This window comes from Prosopis cineraria, unplaced genomic scaffold (assembly GCF_029017545.1).
Source record: "Prosopis cineraria cultivar Desert tree isolate PC_DT_omini unplaced genomic scaffold, ASM2901754v1 PC10, whole genome shotgun sequence".
NCBI classification, from domain to species: Eukaryota; Viridiplantae; Streptophyta; class Magnoliopsida; order Fabales; family Fabaceae; genus Prosopis; species Prosopis cineraria.
In genome coordinates this window covers 3,278,094-3,297,185 of record NW_026555341.1, presented here as the reverse complement: position 1 = coordinate 3,297,185, position 19,092 = coordinate 3,278,094, and the positions used below count along the sequence as shown (strand labels likewise).

The 19,092-nt window shown below is 34.9% G+C and overlaps 2 protein-coding genes across 3 annotated transcripts; one reads left to right on the top strand and one right to left on the bottom strand.

The window, feature by feature from the left end:
- The first annotated feature begins 703 nt into the window (after window positions 1-703).
- Window positions 704-5,890, top strand: LOC129321988 (filament-like plant protein 7). Its single transcript, XM_054968013.1, has 6 exons — window positions 704-961; window positions 1,267-1,395; window positions 1,811-1,955; window positions 2,089-4,549; window positions 4,650-4,707; window positions 5,306-5,890. Exons 1-6 carry the CDS (start codon window positions 704-706, stop codon window positions 5,798-5,800), a joined length of 3,546 nt encoding a protein of 1,181 aa, XP_054823988.1. The 3' UTR covers window positions 5,801-5,890.
- A 1,253-nt stretch (window positions 5,891-7,143) lies between these two features.
- On the bottom strand, window positions 7,144-10,900 carry LOC129321474 (protein IN CHLOROPLAST ATPASE BIOGENESIS, chloroplastic-like). 2 transcript variants are annotated; one of them, XM_054967242.1, is made up of 11 exons: window positions 10,733-10,900; window positions 10,445-10,528; window positions 9,532-9,606; window positions 9,185-9,227; window positions 9,044-9,101; window positions 8,710-8,877; window positions 8,573-8,635; window positions 8,400-8,494; window positions 8,208-8,289; window positions 7,987-8,097; window positions 7,144-7,467 (listed from the first exon to the last, which is right to left on the bottom strand). In XM_054967242.1, the coding sequence occupies exons 1-11, from the start codon at window positions 10,842-10,844 to the stop codon at window positions 7,327-7,329; spliced, it is 1,032 nt and encodes a 343-aa protein (XP_054823217.1). In that variant the 5' UTR covers window positions 10,845-10,900; the 3' UTR covers window positions 7,144-7,326. The 2 variants fall into 2 exon arrangements, with proteins under 2 accessions (XP_054823217.1, XP_054823218.1); XM_054967243.1 differs by lacking the exon at window positions 8,710-8,877.
- Between the last annotated feature and the right edge of the window lie 8,192 nt (window positions 10,901-19,092).

Here is a 19,092-nt window from a genome sequence, read left to right as displayed (position 1 = left end):
TCCGTTTCAAAAAAAACATCTGAAGAATGAAACTATTTGTCTTTAAAGGAAAAATCCCTCATTAGGTTAGTACCCAAAAAAAAAACACTCATGAGCGTTTTCATTTTATATTACCATGCATGATTCATAAATATTTAAAAATATATTTCTAGTATTAAATTATTTAAAACAATATATATTTAAAATAATAATTTAAAATTTTAATAAAAAATTCATTTCTTCATCCACGTATAAAATAGTTCTTTTTATTATTCTATTGTATTTTCAATGGGTATGAATTTTTTTTTTTTTTAAATAAGTAGGTTGTTAGTCTCTTTTATATCTCGCATCACGCACGGATGGCGCAGCTGAGATGCAGTTGGGCGCGTGAAGGTTCAGAATCGAGACAGGGACCCCCGCTCTTCCGGTCCGTGTGATGGAAGAAAAATCACCGCCAAAACCTAACTGAATGTTGTCAATCTCATCAACGACCACGCGCGTGGTTGCACTCGCGTTTCAGTCAGATTCATACCAAGCGGACACCCTGCTTCCCCCGGTACCAGATCCATTTTCCAGTCGTCGCCTGGAAATCAACATCACACACTCTCTAGAGGCTCAGTGTCTTTTTCGATGAGCTCGTACACTCCACTTTACTTTCCCCATCTCTCTACCCTTTTTTAACATCGCGTACCAAGTACACACCCCACCTCGAAAAGCTCTGGGGATGGTAATTGTGGTGCCCGGTACGCTTCACGTTTCCACTCGATTCATTTACCTGCAACTCTGCTTCCTTAAGAGATCAAGCACCAATCCGTACCTTCTCATTTCGCTTCTGTTTCTTATTTTAAGCATTTTCTTTTTCTCCTTTTTCTTTTGTGAATTTTTCAGGCAGCACGGAGTTGAATCTCTTGGCATTGGAGCCCCTCCTCTTTCTTCCTTGGGTGTTCATGCACAAGCTGGGCCTTCCTCTTCATGGTCAGAGGCGAGAGACCATAACGCCCTGCGTCGAACTATAGTGTCTCTCCGAGAACAACCTGGCCTAGAAATTCTCGTCTGCTTAATAGCTCTCCGTGATTGAGTCTGCTAACACGCCCTTTTTTTGTGACGCTAAGATGATACATTATGTTGTTCTTTATTAGTTGCATGCAAATAATTTGTGGGTTGATAGAAATTTTAACAGTTTGGTATAGTGGGAACGTCTTATACTAGTTATTTTGGTTCAGTTTTATTATCATCTCATCCTGTAGACTATGTTTATTCACTCCCCTTTCTCTGGTTCCTGTGCAGGCTTTCTGTTCATCTGAGGTCTTCCTGGCCGTTATGGATCACAAGACATGGCTTTGGAGGAAAAAGTCCTCGGAGAAGCCCACCATTGCTTGTGACAAAGCACATCTCACCGTGAAAGAAAATGAAGCGGTATTAATTCATTATATCATCAAATATTCTAAGCGATCACGGTGTTTTTCATGCTCTTAGAATGTCATTAAATTTATGAAGTATGATTGACTATAAGCTGCTGTTATCCTATTCTTTTGAAGTCTGTTTGCATCTTTTAGATTGCTATCAATTGGCCCGAAAAATTATCACTTCATTAGTTAAAATTACAAATCAGTTATCTCCTTGTATTATTAATAAGTGTAACTATTCATAGTTTCCCCCTCGGACTGCACCCTTTGCACTGAATTAGATTTAATCATAAAGTCAACTGAATAATTCTGGCCGCACCTAATCACTTGAGACCATGAATTCATTCCAAATGATGTTACAATCATTTTTATAAAATTGTATTCAAATGCTTGTTATTTTATCTTGTTTTACCTTTGCATGTCAGGTAAAGGAGCTTCTAGCTGATAAAGAAGAGTTGGAGACAGACTTGAAAATTCTGAATGACAAGCTTTCTTTGGCTCTTTCTGACTGTAATGCTAAAGATGAACTGGTGAAGAAGCAGACGAAAATTGCACAGGAAGCAGTGGCAGGTAATTTGTCCTTGTCTTTGTGTTTCTCTATCCTTCCCATACCCCTTGTAACTAGGACATGCAAATTTGCCAATTATGCATCAAATTTTTGAGTGTATCTTTTACTAGTTTCTGATAAAAGCTTCACCTGAAGGTTGGGAGAAAGCTGAAGCTGAAGCTTTGTCTCTAAAGCAAGATCTTGAGGAAGCTCTGCAGCAGAAGCTGTTTTATGAAGAAAGAATGACCCATTTGGATGGAGCCCTGAAAGAATGTATGCAACAATTACGTTTTGTACGAGAAGAACAGGAGAAAAGGATTCATGATGTCATGACAAAGGCTTCAAAAGAATTTGAAAAAGCACGTATGGTTTTTGAGAAGCAGCTGACAGAGACCAGTAAAAAGCTTGCAAAAGCTGGGGCTGAAAATGCTCATTTTAGCAAAGCTATTCTTGATGACCAAATTTTGATTGAAGGTTTTAAAAGACAATTGACTCAAGCTGAGGCAGATTATACTGCACTCATGGCAAGATTAGAATCCACCGAGAAAGACAACACCTCGCTGAAATATGAGGTTCGGGTGCTTGAAAAGGAGGTTGAGATTCGAAATGAGGAGAGAGAATTCAATCGTCGAACAGCTGATGCATCTCACAAGCAGCACTTGGAGAGTGCAAAGAAGATTGCCAAGTTAGAGTCAGAATGTCAGAGGCTGCGCCTCCTCGTTCGCAAACGATTACCTGGTCCTGCTGCCCTAGTGAAAATGAAGAATGAAGTTGAAATGTTGGGTAGGGACTCGGTTGAAATGAGGAGAAAAAGGTCAAACTCAATCAGTTTCATTGATGAATCTTCAGTTGACAATTCTCCCGAAACTACCATGAAAAGAATCAATATATTGAACGAGCAGCTATGTTCTCTGGAAGAAGAAAACAAGACTTTACGAGAATCCCTTAATAGGAAAACAAATGAGCTTCAATTTTCAAGAACAATGCTTGCTCGAACAGCTTTCAAACTGTCACAGGTTGAATTACAGGTTGAAGAATCATCCAAAGGTCAAGCAGTCGGGGAGCAGCCTAGTAGTCTCCCACCACATGAATTTTCTTTGGCATCAATGTCTGACATTGGCAGTGATGATAAGGCTAGTTGTGCTGAATCCTGGGCTTCTGCTTTGATTTCAGAACTGGAGCAGTTCAGAAGTGGAAAGCAAAATTATTTCAAGTCAAGCAAAAATATTGGATCTTCAGACATAAAGCTTATGGATGACTTTGTTGAAATGGAAAAATTAGCAGTGGTCTCTGTTGAAAAAGCCCCTGAAATTTCACATACTTCTTCAGAATCAGCTAATGGAATCAATGGTTCTTTAGACACTGGGCCGAATGAGATAACCTCTCCAGTAGTGAGTAAGGAGATCATTCCTGTGTCTGAATCATCCAGCTCCAATGACATGTCAAATGGTAAGATTCCTTTCTGGCTTCAGGATGTACTCAAGGTAATCTCAGAACAAGGCCGCATCACTCATAGAAATCCTGATTCAATACTTGAGGATATCAGAGTGGCTATAAGTCATATGGATTATACAGACCTTGATGAGCCTGATTCAAGCAAAGGCTCAGGACATGTTGATGCGTCAAATTCTCCCCATTCTAGTCACTGCATCCCTTCAAATAATTCCTTGCTGTTAAATCCATCCACTGGGATAACCGATGCTGCTGTGTCATCAGCAAAGCAAAGCAAACAACAACAACCTCAGACAGATATGAGTAAATCTATAGGCAAGATTATTGAGATCATTGAAGGGATCAACAAGCCTGCGGCAGAATATGATAATTCTGATCCCATTTGCAAGAGAGATGGGAATGCCGTTTCACACAAGAATTTAGGAGTGCCAAACGGCTACATGGTGCGTGTTTTCCAGTGGAAAACATCTGAACTAAGTAATATTTTACACCAATTTCTCCAAGTTTGTTATGATTTACTGAATGGTGAGGCGGATCACGAAAAATTTGCCAGAGAACTAACAATAGCTTTGGATTGGATTATCAATCACTGCTTTTCAATTCAGGATGTTTCTAGCATGAAGGATGCCATTAAAAAACAATGCGATTGGGAGGAAACGCAAAGTGAAAGTGAACCAGAGATTGGGATGATGAGTCATCTTGCAGAGGCAGATAAGTTGCTTCTTTCCCAAGAACAGTTGCCATGTTTTCCAACCGTATTTGATGTGGACGGCCATGAGCTCGAGACCAAACAGCTACAATATGATAAAGAAAAAATTGAAAATGCTAACAATAAAGTGATCTTTGCTGAAATGAAAATGGAAACATTTGAAGATGGACTTCAACCAGCTGCTGATATGACTAAATCCTCAAGGAGTCAACATCAGGAGTCAGAGAAAATTACTTCATCAGAATTACAAACCATAAAAAATTCCAATGGAGAACTTCCAGAGCAAACACAAAATCAAGAACTGATAAATTCAAATCTTGATGTCCAACTTGCAGAAGATGAAATAAAAGAGGCTCGTCACAAAGTTTTGTCATTGGAAATGGAATTGGAGAACAAAAACCATTGTTGTGAAGAACTAGAGGGCAGATGTCTTGAACTACAGCTTCTGCTTGAAAGGTATTGATTATCTTAGTATATTTGTTACAGTGCAATATGCTTTCAACACTTGCTCTTACTTGCTTCTTTGAGAACTGACTCATAACATTATTCTTCTCAGCATGAAAAAGGAGTCCCCCAATCATGCTATTGATCAAAAAGAGAAGCCATTGCGAACTGTAAGTGATCTCATCTTATTTTCTGTGTTATTTTATTCAGATCGCTATTTCCTGTTTGACATTTCAGAAAGTGGAAACTAAGGCCATGTAGAAGCATGAACAATTTAGATGCAAAGGCGCATGTCTTTGTTTGGATGAATAACTTGCTTGCTATGCTAAAAAGAGATCTCTCTCTTTTTTTAACACTACGCTAAATAGATCTCTGACTGAAGCATGATGTGCCAGTTACTTCATGAGTTTGCAAATTTCTTTTTAGAAACACTATTTAATGTCATAATTTTGCATCTCTTTTCAGATTTGCAAGCAAAGGATGTGTTCAAAATAAAAATATTTTAAACGTGCGAATTGGAAATTAAGTTTGGCCGGTCAAAATTAAATGGACAGATTTTGCATCAGAACACTAGCTAACAGTCAGGAAAAGCAAAACCCTTTTTATGTGTTACCATGTATGATTGATTGCTATAATGTTACTCATTATTAATCTTAACAGGCACTAATGCAGTAATGCACTAATGCAGTAATGCTGATAGTTCACGTCTTGTATGCATGTCACATAAAATGTTGGAATTGTGCTGAAATATGCTGATCAATCTTGCAGGACTGGGAGATAACAGCGGCTTCGGAAAAGTTGGCTGAGTGCCAAGAAACCATCCTTAACCTTGGGAAGCAACTGAAGGCGCTGTCTGATACGAAAGATGCATCCCTTTTTGACAAGGTCATTGCCACCAACAGTAATGCAATTACCAACACGACCTCCAGCACTGTAAATGTCAGTTCAAGCCCTGTCCCTTCGCAAGACGCAAGGGTGAAACGTCGGTCTTCTCTGCTCGATCAGATGCTGGCTGAAGATTACACTAAAGCCGATATTATGAATCCTGCAAAAGCTGGAGATAGCAATAACATTTCTACGGTGGTTACGGAGCCACTAGAACAAATCCTAGTTCTGAATGGAACAAAAGACCAGGATGACACTGCTGCGCAAAAATCTTTGGCCATTGCCAAGAGACGGGGAGGAGGAAGCTTGTGGAAAAAGCTTTTGTGTAGAAGGAAAATAGGCGCAAACAAGAAAACACCCGGTCCTCTTGCCACTTAATTGTTCTCACATTATAAATTGCAGTATTGTTCATATCAACGAACTTTGCAATAATTTTTATTTGATTAGATAACGTTAAATTCTCTTGAATTTTGTGAAATTATAATCTTTATTTTCAAAGCGTACACACATTTAAAATTTGAATTTATCGTACACTATAGTCTAATTTTAAATTGGGAGAATGACATTTAAAGACCAAAGGATTGAATTGATGTTATTTGATGACAAAAAATTTGGAAATCTGCAATGAGCAAAAAAAATCTTCAAATGATTTGACCTAAATAGTGAATTTATTATCATGACATCCTAGTTTATTGTCTGTTTTTTTTTAAATAAGATTTAGTGTCTTTAGAAATTTATATTTTTTAATAACACTTGCTACGATCTTTCAGGACCTTCTCAACACTTGAGTATCAAACTATTAAAAGCTACAAAACATATTTCTCTTCATAAATAGACTAATCTCACTTGCAAATCAGTTGTTACAAAGTTTTGCAAATCGCGGAATATGAGTATCAAACCATGAAAAATTATAGTATTTTTAACAAGTTAAATTTTTCCTTTTCTTTCATAAACAGACTAATCCCACTTGCATGGAGTTGCAAATTATGGAATTGAGTATTAAACTATTCAAATCCCATTCCCCTTATTAGTATTAATCTCATTTGTTCCTTATTTTAGCATGACCAAATCTTTTGGTCCTCAAATCCATTCCCCTTTTAAAATTTTAATTGGAATGCTATCATTAATGCAAGGGTATTTTTTTTTTTTGGGTAAAGTAAGTGTATATTTTTAAATATATGTTTTTTTACAACTAAAACAGATTTTAAATGGAGGATATTTTGTTAAAAAATTAAAATAGATTAAAATATACTTTTTTAGTCCTAAATAAAATACTTGATTGACTAATTCACAAATGTTGAGGAAACTTGTTAAATTAGTTATTTGTTATTATTGTGAAAAAAACTCTACTTTTCCTAAAATCCCCCGAAGCGAGAGAGGGCATTATATTTGTAAGACAGAAAATTATAAACTAATGAATTAAATGACAAAAATATCTTGAAATTTTATCGCGAGAGATGTTTAGTATTTTAAATTTTTTGTTATTTTGAAACTCTTAAAAAAAGTGCAGTGTTGCTTCACTGTTAATTTTAAATATTAAATATACTTGTTTGATTACCAGACGCATGTGACAAAGTTCAAATTAAGAAATGCATGTATCAATTAATAAATCAAATTGAAATTGCATTACTTCGCGAAGCCTCGATCAGCCACAACGTTACATCTCTTAGCCCAACCCCGAATAAATGCTGAACCACGGACACTGTTGGGCGTGAGTCATATTTTGGCAACAAAAAGAAGTCGAATACAGATTTAAAATTGTCAAGACTGTACAAATCATTTGCATAATTCACTCTAAATTATACTTATACAAAATTTCATGTGAAGAATTGCATATGTCCAAATAGCACGAAGGCACAGCGTCCAGCGGGCAGAAGCAAATCTACCAAAATCGTTAATAGTTATTAATCTCTATAAAGTATAAACCTTGCAATATCATTAAGTCCTGCCTCCTCATAACATTCAGCAATTCGCTCCAAGTAGTCATCCCATGTTCCTTCAATAGAAGCTAAATCCATCAAAAAAGCAGCTTCATCTAATACAACCTGCAAATAATTTGAAAATTACAAAATAAGAACAATTCAGCAGACAGCATTGTCATAACTAGATTTGACAGCATTTATCTATCAGTACCAATATTAGTTAATCATCAACATCATAATATTAGTATAAAATATAAAATCTATAACAACTTAGACTATTTACAAGTGATAAAAGGTACTCCCTTTGCACTACAATATAAGTCATTATTTACTAATTCATGGCTCATGAAAAATGTTAGTTGAAATCTTGATTTCCCAAAAATGTAAATATTTTTCCATTTATGCCCTTTCAAGAGGTCCTAGTAACATGCTTTTAAATATGGAGCATTTAAAGATAAGAAATAAAAAAAAATCAAATTTACTCAATGCTTTATATTTTGAAACAAGGAATGCTTCTAGAAAGCAACTTATATTATCATTCGGAGGGAGTGTGATTTATTTCTCAAACTCTTCAAAATGCAGGGGAGCCATCTAAATAATAATTAACAATTAAACTAAATATTGTCTGCAGAACATCAGAACCTGTTGAGGTGCCTTCCCCTTTTTAATATCTTCTTGCCTCCCCTCTTCAGTCACCTTCTCTTTAATGTACTCAATTTGTTCATCATCCCACTGTGCAATCTTAGCAACGTCCTGAGCCGAAACATATTACAGCACAAGCCATATCACAAATGGCGAAGAACAAAAAAAGTAAGGAGAAGAAATCAGTCTCAATTACACCAGATATCACAAGACCTGTATACCTCATACTTGCAGCCTAAAGTCCACCATGGTGATTTCAAAGCTCCTCTGGCAGCATCTTTAGCTTCTACATTACGCCCAGCCCTGTCAAGGAAAAGGAAAGCACCAAGAGGGGACCCCTAAGAATATAAAACAGTGTTGGCTTATCAATTCTAGACCACCCATACATTTTAGCTGAAAATATTACTACAAACCTCAACAAGACCTCTGCATTGAAAACGAAAGGTCGAGCAAATCCAGGAAAATGCTCCTTCTTAGTATAAAACTCTCCCGTTATTAAAGCTGAAACCTTTCATAGGAGCACTAACATGATCAACAAGTGAACCAATTGACTGATGCTTTTGGAATTATCACAAGAGAACCTTACATGATCCCCCTCCTCAAAATGTCGCATCACCTTGCGCTCTATGATATCTGGGAACAGACCAACCTAAAAACAAATCAGATTATTGTAATAATTTGTCATGAAAGTAAACAAGTCAGTTTAAGAAATTTCTTTTGTACCTTTTTTAAAAGATAGACATCCAAATTAGAAATTTTAGACACTGCAAAATCACCCTTTTGATAAAGTTTCTTCCCAGTATCAGCTGACACGACAAAAAGCTCATCATTTCTCTCTTGACTGTTTTTTGCATCTTCTTCAACCAATATTCTGTGAATAAATTGGTCCACCTATTTGTGTGTATTTTCATGAGTGTGCGCGTGTAAAATAAACATTTAGCATCAGGCGGCCTTAAAGAATATGTGTAAGAAGAATTGCCCTATTATCAACACCAATATGAATTAGAAACAAAAGAATCATGTTCGCAAATTAAAAACCCAATTATGCTCCACTTACACTCTTTGCTAAAAGTTTTACTCCATGCTTGTCAACATCCACGACTGGCATTTCCATCCTGCAAATATCTAGAATTGTAAAACATCATAAAAACATTAACAGCTTAACCAAAGAAGAAAGGTCAATATAAAGCCTTTTTACCCAGGTGGAGCTGTGGGCCACCGCAGCAGTGCAGTTACAGCACCTACGAGGAAAAGAATTACATAAAATATTGAAACTGAAGATTTCCCTAAGGAGGTATTTGGAACACGAGAACATTATTTTCCCATGTACTTGAAAACATAATTATAACATATTTGAGCAAAAGTAACATGAAAATCTTACAATTTGTGTTGTACGCCTCCTAAATAACAAAATACTGGTTTTTCATGCATCTCGTTTAAAATTTTTGCATACAAGTCATTAAATACTCAGGAAACTACAATGTTCACATACCAAACACAGCCCCAAAGTATAAAAACTGTACAAATGCAATATTAAGCTCATACCTGAGCAACTTTTTGTTAGTGGTATGGCAAGGGGAATTAACCCCTGCCTAGCTCCAGGAAAAACGATAGTTTCACCTGTTATTTAGCAAAGAGTAAGAGAACTAATCTTATAAGTGAACTACAAAAGAAATAATTTAGCCAACATAGCCTATTTGATAGACAATATTCAAAGTCCCATTTTCAGGTACCTGATGAAAGACAGATTCTATAAACTATTTCAGCAGTATTTTTAACCGTACCGTGACAAGTTGATAATAACAACGGACAAAAGTGCGATCCATATAATTGTCAAGTTCTACAGTATTATGACAAGCTCATGGTAGAAGAATATCCTTCAGAAGCTTGCTGAACTAAGAAAAGCAAGATGCAATACTGCAATATTTCCTGGGAAAGACAGAATGTATGGATCGAAAGGGATATTTTGATTGCTTTTTGTTTATAGTGAAGAAAAAAAAAATGATAGAACAAATTCACACGGTTAAATGGTTTTCTGAGTACCCCCGGCGGAACCCTTTAGAAAACACAACAAAATGCTAAGGCAAAGGAAGGCATCGTGGCTAGAGCATACATGACTAGGCTGGTGAGTATAAACAAAAAGAAGCCGCATTTGAACGCAATACTCGGTTACGCTTGTATATTGCGAACAAGACCCAATTTTTTTTTTTTTTTTAAAAGGAGGTTATTTGAGATTTTTGTCACTACTGAAAGGGAAGGCGACCGAGAACTATATCAGAAAACTTCTATTATATTAAAATGAATGCCATTTAAAACGCGCAGCAGAGAAGGCTACGATCAATTAGGCAAGTGGCGCGAAGAGAGAATCAACGGGAGGCAATCAATATCACAAGGATTTTGATAATCCTCCATCAATAATGTTCAGACTTGGACAATGAATGGCCGAGAAATGCCCTACCTTTGGCTTTCAAAACACTTAACAATTGAGACAAATGCTCGGGAGGCTGAGTTGCAGCAATGTCCTTGACGAAAGCTACATGGTCTGCAAATGTTGACAAAGAATTCCGATAAACGACTCTTGCTAGTAAAACAACTTATCAAGTAAGCTAGTTCCGGATATCGAAAAAACCATATCTATGAACCAAATAGACCGTGGTCATTGATAATCTACAATATGTACCGATTATTTCCGTTAAGCAAAACAGCGAGTTCAACGCAAACAAAAATAAGTGAATGCTCGCATTACCAGGAGAAGAGGAAGAGGAATAGCAGCGAACGCAAGCTCTACCGTGGCTAAGAAGAAGTGGCAGAGCGTTGGCGCGTGGACCCCCGTAAACCACTCCGCCGCCGATCCTCATCCTCACTTACACCATGGTTTTGGGTCCGATACATGTTTGAAATACTGATGTGTCTAATCTCTATGCACACCAATGGCTTCATTATCTCTTTTTCATCTTTTTTTAAGGCAACATTATTCTGTCCAAAAATATCTCAGCCACAACTAAATTGGGCCCTTAAAAATGTCTCTGGTTTGACGTTCGAGGCCTAACAAAACCCAACCCATGGCAACATACTATTTTTGGAGTATCAATCTGCATTGCAGCCCATATTCGAGACGTAATTCCATTTTACTCATTTCGGTCCTTCTTTTGTCCGGTTTGAATAGAAAGTTTTGCTTAAAAAAATAAGGAGCTAAGAAAAGTGCAGTCTGATTCAATGGAAGCAGAGACGGCTACAGGGGGGCAAGGAGGAGTTCTTGGCCCCCCATGGATCACACAACCTTTGATAAAAGTTTTATTTTTTCTTTACAAAATAGTTTAAACTATATTTTAGCCCCCAATTTCTTATTTTATTTTCAACGCCCCCCCCCCAAAATATGAAATTCTAGATCCATCCCTGAATGGAAGGGAGAGATTTTAATAGATTGTAATAGGAAAGGAAGGAAGGATTTTTTTTTTTTAATACAGAACTTGAACTTTTAATTTTATCCACACCCAGTCTCATCCTTATCACGTGATCTAGTCTCAGGTAATTGGGGGAAAAAATAAAGAATTATAATACTCCCTCAGGTCTTGAATGTGAAAACTAGTTGAGGGATATGTTTTAGTCCTAAATATTCTCTCCGTTCAAAAATATAAAATATTTTTAATCGAATCTTACTGTTCAATAAAATAAGTATCTATTTTTCAACTAATCCTATCTTTTTATATTTACCCTTATTAAATACCTTATAATAAATATAAAATCAATATCAATAAGGACATTTTTCTTTAAAAAAAAAAGACAATGATTATACCTCAAAAAGCTAAAAATGCCTTACATTTTTAAACTTTTAATTTTTTAAAAAATGTCTTATATTTTTAAACAGAGGGAGTGTAAAATTTTAATAGCCTTTGTCTTCCATGTTTGTTATTTTTTTCAAATTACTTCTATAGCAAGATTCTTATGTGATATATGAGTTTTGTTGATGAAATTTCAATGTAAATTATTAAAAAGAAGGGTATTTTGGAAAAAAGATAGTTCGCATTTTTTTAAAAAATAATTAACTAACCTAATTTTTAAATGTGTGTAAATTAATTAACTAGTTTCTAGAACAAGGATTTGGGAGTAGTAAGTTATTTGGTTTGGTTGGAAAGGCAAAGATGAGATAATTTTAATGGCAGGATTAAAAGACAAAAGGGAGGGGGGGCCTAGAGAAGATGGAGTGGAGATGGTAGGAGATGATATTGCAGGGTTTTACTTTAGTCATGAGATATAAACTATAGTTTGTAAATATTAGAAGTTTACAAAGTTATTTGGCCGTAGTACATAAAGATTACTCGTCTGCACTTGCGGACTTAGTTTGGGTGCTTATCACCCTTCTGAAATCTCTTAGACAGTTCAGATTTATAGTTTAAATTTTGTATTTATTAAAATTTAAATTTTGCATAAATTGTTTATTATTAATATAAACAACACATATTTAATTTGAATGATTGAATTTAATATCAAAAATTTTTAATTTAGCATTATATTTTTTTAATAAATTTTTACTTTGTTAAATACAATATTAAGAATAAAAATAATCTCCGAATTGGCACTTTTAAAAAAATGCAAGCTAAACATTTTAAATTTAAATTGTTTAGAGTTAATCTGCATGATCAATTTATAAAAAATTTAATATTAAATTTAGATAATCTAAATTAAATCTGAAGTGTATATATTAATGTAATATATGGAATTTTCAGCCAATAAAAAATTAATAATGGAATGTCAGCAAGGGAAGAAAACTTTGGACTGGCGTTGCTTGCTATCAAGTAACCACTATGAAGTCAAGAAGTCAACGAGAACTTGTCAAAATTATATTATTATTTTCAGTCCTAACCGTGGCAATAACGATAAGATGGGAGGAAAGATGGTCGAAAGTCGTGTGGCTAAGATCTTCTCAGGCTTGGGAATTGCCGTGTTTGACCAAATGAAATCGTCCAGTTTTTAATTTAAAAAATAATAATTTTTAATTCATGCATTTTGTTTGTGTTTTACAATAAATTTTTATACTTTTTTTATATTTTAAATCTCTATATTTTTATTTTTAGATGTTCTAGATCATGACCAGGATGATCAAAGTATAAGGATCTTAAATGAACGTAAAATATCAAAAATAAAAGTGTAGGAATTCAAAACACTAAAAAAAAAAAATATAGAGACCTATAACAAAACACAAACAAAGTGCAAAGATTAAAAGTTATGTTTTTTCTTTTTTTATCATCCAATATTTTAATACTAGTTTTATAAAATATTAATATTAAAATTCATCTCCTACCAAAAATATGTGTGTGTGTGTTAAAATTCATCAGCTCAATTCAGACGAGAAGACTTAGGGCAAGGAAGTGAATAGAATCCTCTTTGGCGTTCCCCTGCCATAGAAGATTGCTGAGGCCATTGTTATGAAATGTTCAAATTTCTTTTGGGGAAGAAATGAAGCAGGGGATTCCATAATGTACTTGCTTGAGATTTATTAGAAGAGTGTCGTCATAGTACACATACCTATTTCTTCGGAAAGGCGAAGCAATTCCACAGTGATATACCATCCGCCTTCGTCCAGACTCCGTTATCTGCCCTCTCTTGACCTCTCCGCTCCGAATCAATCGAGAGTGACCTAAACTCGTCGGCCTTTACTGTTGCAATCACCGTTTTCTCCTCCTCCTTGCCAATATGCTCTGACCCGACTCGTTAAACACAGCAAAAAAAACTGCCTCGGTGATGAACTATCGTAATGAACAAAATTCAATATTGTTTGAAAAAGTGGCTTGATCAGTGTGGGTTGGAGCAATGCTACGTGAGTTGACATTAATTAGCATATCACACAGTGCGGATAAGTGTATATTGAACGCTGAAACAAGAGCACCCATGTAATACAAGAGGCGTGTGTACGTAGGTGGAGGTGATTAGTGAGGGTTAGTTTCTTGGTTCATTAAAGCCTCAGGGGCCCACTTGTTATTCCAAATGCTCAAGTATTCTTATGTTATAGTTTTGGCAAATTTCTATGTATGTTTGCTATTCTTGTTAGGTAGCAATGCATTGTCAGATTTTAATAATTTGTTGCTCTATTAAATTGTAGTTATGAGATATTATTTGTGGAGTACTAGTACTGTCAAGATGTTCATTTGTTTTATGGAGTTGGCATGGCATTCATAAGTTTGTTGAAATATGGATTCATAGGTTTATTCACAAATTGATATGAAGTTTTATCCTACTGCAGAATATATGATGATGATGATGCAATTCAAGCTTCTCTTCAGTCAATGCTTCTGGCCTTGGTGCTCTTTAATTTTTTTTTCATACTTTCAAATTTTTTCCTAAATGATTTTTTTAATTGTACATATCTATGTAATGGATAATTTTGAATTCCATTAAGAGAAGTAGAGAGAGGCAATAATATTTATAGAAGTTATTGATTAAGATCTCTTTAGTTAACAATATTTCTAAAAATTTAATAAATAATATAGTATAATAATATTGTGCAATCCATATAACTGACTTCATCTAGTGGAATAAGGTTTGTTATTTTTTTTTTAAAATCCAAGAGTAAATGCACATGAAAAACAATTAGATTGTCTCATTGCTTGTGATGTGATCTCCCCTCTTCTTCCCCTCTCATTAAAAATCTATACTTTATCAGCACATGGTAAATCATTAATTTATTGAGTTATGATTTATAATGAAAATTTGTATTAATGAAACTCATTTGTATTTATGAGACTTATTTAAATTTGTATTACTATCATAATCATCTTCATCTTCATCATCATTCATCACCGCTTTATTTGGTAAACACGTCTAATTCACTTAAGCATGTTGGGATTTAGTTTGTATTTCACACTTGGATTAGAAATTTAATATGTATAGTGGAAATTAAAATCTCCTACATTAGTTGATTTTAAATGTGATCTTCCTGAGATTTTAAATGTGATCTTCATCATCATTGAGCCTTGACTGCTCCTACGTACACAAAGTCCCCGACAAAAACAAAAACAGGTACTGTGCATTAGCTCGTAGTCCAATCTTCAAAGAGACACAACAATCAATACAAACCAAAATTAAGTATCCGTAATTGAACAGAATAACCCATAAGACTTATACATTAAAATACAAGTAGGAATTGCTTAAATCCAAGTATAAGAGACCAACGCAAGTGGCAAGATCCTCATAAGTCATAAGACACTGGAAAGAACTCTCGGTCTATACTCCTCACCACTGCTATGTGAATAAGCACTAGTTTTACATGTCACGTCGTAATATTGCTTTTTTTCATTTAATCTTATTATATTATAGTATATTACATTTATAGAGGATCTAGCTCAAAGGTAAATTTTTTGTTTGTTCTTCACATTTTTCTCTCATCATACTTCTTGACATTATCATGGTTTGTAATTAGTTTTGAATTTTTTTTACTAGATGTGGATTAGGAAATTTGAGGTTCATTATTATTTTGTTTGCTTATCTATAATTCTATATAAGCATGATATATACAAATGTGTGATCCTTATTATCTATTTTGTATAATCTTACTTTACTAATATTCTTTTATGATCTTGGATTTACATGTGATTATGGTCATCTCATCATATCATAATTTATTTACTTTCAGAATGAGAACACAAATTCTTGGAAGGCATGAACACTAATTTAACCGAAGATCATGCTAGCTCATCAAAGTCTTAGAATACAAAATTCTTGAAAGGCATCTCCTAGTTCAACATGTTGTCATTCAAGGTAACCTTAAGATATAGTGTGTAACCCTTTGCTAGTTGTTTATAATAGTACCACGATTGAAGCTGTAGGTCACTATGCCTTCGATTATTACTTTCAACAGTACTGGGTTTGGACTTTCATTTCCTTCTATTGTCAAGATGCTTATCTGGTATTTTACACTATATCGAAACTTGTGATAGATGAGTTCTGTTGTTTACTTCAATATTTTATGGTGTCAATTTTCACAATCTTGAACATATTATATGCTGACTGATGATGGATGATTAGCATATTAGTGGTCTCAATTCTAAAGCTCTACTCATATTTTAGACATGATAGATCCTTTAGATGCTTACACTTTTCTTTCTTTTTCTATTTTATATTCCAGTATGCCTTAGAGTAAGGCTTCATGATTGGTGTGCAGATAAATCCTATGCCTGGCTTCTTGAGGTTTATGCTGCTTTAGTTCAATCAAAAATAATTCACTTAAGCTATTTATTTAGCAACTTTTCTTGCACTGGGATATTTATGTCTAATACTCTTGGGGGGTGTTTAATCATGCTTGCCCTTGAAAATTGTATATGTATTGATGACAATTCTTTTTGGGGCGTGTTTGGTGATAATTGAAGTGTGTGTGTGTGTGTGTGTAAGTTATGTTATGTTGATGCAATTTTAGTCAAGAAGCTAGTTGAAGAATATTTACCATGATTTGATATTCCTTTCTTTCTTGTCACTCTCCCATAATATTGAATAATATTATATGTTTTTAATTAAATTATTTATTCATGTCATTTTCAATTTAAATTTTTGTGTAAAAATTTATTTTTTTAAAAAAACCCAATTGCAGCAACAATTTTGAGCTTGAATTGTCGTTGTAATTTGTTCATTTTTGTCACAGTTCTATCATCAACTATCGCGAAAATTCTTCTATTACTATTATACTCATTTTTACTAAACTCTATCTTGTGTTGTGAAAATAATTTTTTAATTGTAATGAAAATTACTTTTGACGTTAGGGCATTATAGTTTACACATCTTTTTAATTAGATCCTTATAGTTTGAAACATTATAAATCAATTGCTCCTACACTTTCTTCGTCTGGTCTATTACTACTAAGAGGTAGCAATCCATTCTAACAGCTTGCCACCTAGACAGATCAGATGACATTTCCTAGAGTAAAAAAAAATTGGTGATGTGAATTGAGCAAATGCCACATAAGATGCCACCAAAACTAATTATTAAAAAGCAAATTACAAACAAAGAGAAAAGATATGATAACACTATCTTCGCCAAACAAGAGAGCTTGTGTTGAGGAATACAACAAAGAAGTGACGACTTGAGCAACAGTGTCTGAATGGGTTATGTGTGTATGGTGTTTGATATGGATTCCCTTCTGGTTCAAGCAGGCTCAATATGAGCATAAAGAACTATACTGACAGTTGTAAAGAGAGACAAAGATGGGAGTGCTGAGTCTCAAACCCGTGTGGTACATATTCCTGGCATGCAAATGCTTGCAGATCCGCTAACTAAGGGCTTACCTGTAGAAGTTTTTCAAAATCATGTAACTTGTATGGGTATTGTGAATTCCTTTGATGCCCTAGTTTAGTGAGAGTTTGAGAACCTTTTATGTTGCAATTTCTCTTTAGGCTTTGTTTTCTTGAGTGAGTTATGTTCAGTTTAGTTAGATACGTCTATATCATTTGTATCCCTATAGGATTCAATGATTCTGTTGTGGTACGCTATGCATATCACTTGTTTTCCCATAGGAATCAGTGATTTATGTTGTTATCTTACTGAGCTGTATTTGAAATAAAATTTCATGTTTTATTCAAATTATGAGATATCATATCATTTATTTCCCCATAGGATTCAGTGATTTTGTGGAGTTTCATTTTTTGAATTTTGTTTGTGGCTTGTTTATACAACTTGCTTAATTAATGCAATCTAAGTGGGAGATTGTTAGAATATCATTTATGAATTAGCATTAATTAATAAGCCCAATAGTTTGATCTTTATAATCTTATGTGAACCGTGATAGGTAGACCACATAAGTGAGCCCAATGGGCAGAGGCTCAACCCATAACTCAGTAGCCATCAGTTATTTCCTATCTTTAACTGACTGAGTCAAAAATAATAGATAATATAAACAAGAGATGTAAAGAATATATGCGTACCTGAAGAATCCATGAGCATTTGAGAAATCTCGATTACCTCGAGTATAGGCAGGTACACAACCCACTGGATTAAAACCCTTTGGTAGCTCTATAAGCTCCCATATGGGATTACGGTACATAGAGGCAATTTCTTCACTCATAGCCTCAACCATTCAGAAGAATGCAAGCTAGAAATAGCCTCTTGGTAAGATGTTGGATCTAAACTATCAATAACATCTGAATCAAATTCCCGCAAATACACCATGTAATCATCTGGAATAGCAGACCTGCAAACCCTTTGAGACCGTCTTGGTTCAACAACTATATCCCCATCACCCTTCTAAAGGTGGTTCATCTTGAGCTTCATCCTGATCTACGGCATTATTTCTATCAACATGAGGAGTTGTCAAGATAGGCATAGGCAAAATGCTACTTTTGTTATGTAAAGTAATATGCCTAGGCACAGAGCTCCCACTGTCTAAGACATCTTCAAAGAAATAAGCTCGGTCAAATTCAATTACCTTAGTAGTGTGATTTGGACAATAGAATCTGTACCCACAAGATCCAATGCAATAGTCGATAAAGAAACCATTAACAGTTTTAGTATCAAGCTTCATCTATTATGGATTGTAAGGTTTTACCTGTGCTTCACAACCTCAAACTCGCATATGCTTCAGCGTAGGAGTCCTTCCAAAATACAACTCATATGGAGTCTTTGGAACTGACTTGCTAGGAACTTAATTCAAAATATAGACATCAGTTTTAAGTGCATCACCCCATAAGAATTCCGGCAATGAGGAGTGACTGATCATGGTTCTAACCATATCCATGAGAGTACGATTTCACCTTTCTGCAACCCCATTTTGCTGCGGGGTGCCAGGCATAGTATACTGAGCTTCAATGCCATGCTTTTGAAGGTACAAAGTAAATGGCTCAGGGTTCCTGCCATTCTCAGTATATCTCCTATAAAATTCTCCTCCTCTATCAGATCTCACACACTTAATCAACTTGCCAGATTTCAATTCGACTGCTGCCTTAAAAGTCTTGAATGTATTAAGAGACTCGCCCTTTTCACGCAGTAGTTCAATCCATCCATGATGAGAGTAATCATCTGTGAAGGTAATGAAATATCTAAAACCACCCATAGCCGGAGGTGTAATAGGTCCACAGATGTCAGTATAGACTAGGTCTAAAGTGTTTTCAGACCTCTTTGCCCCTT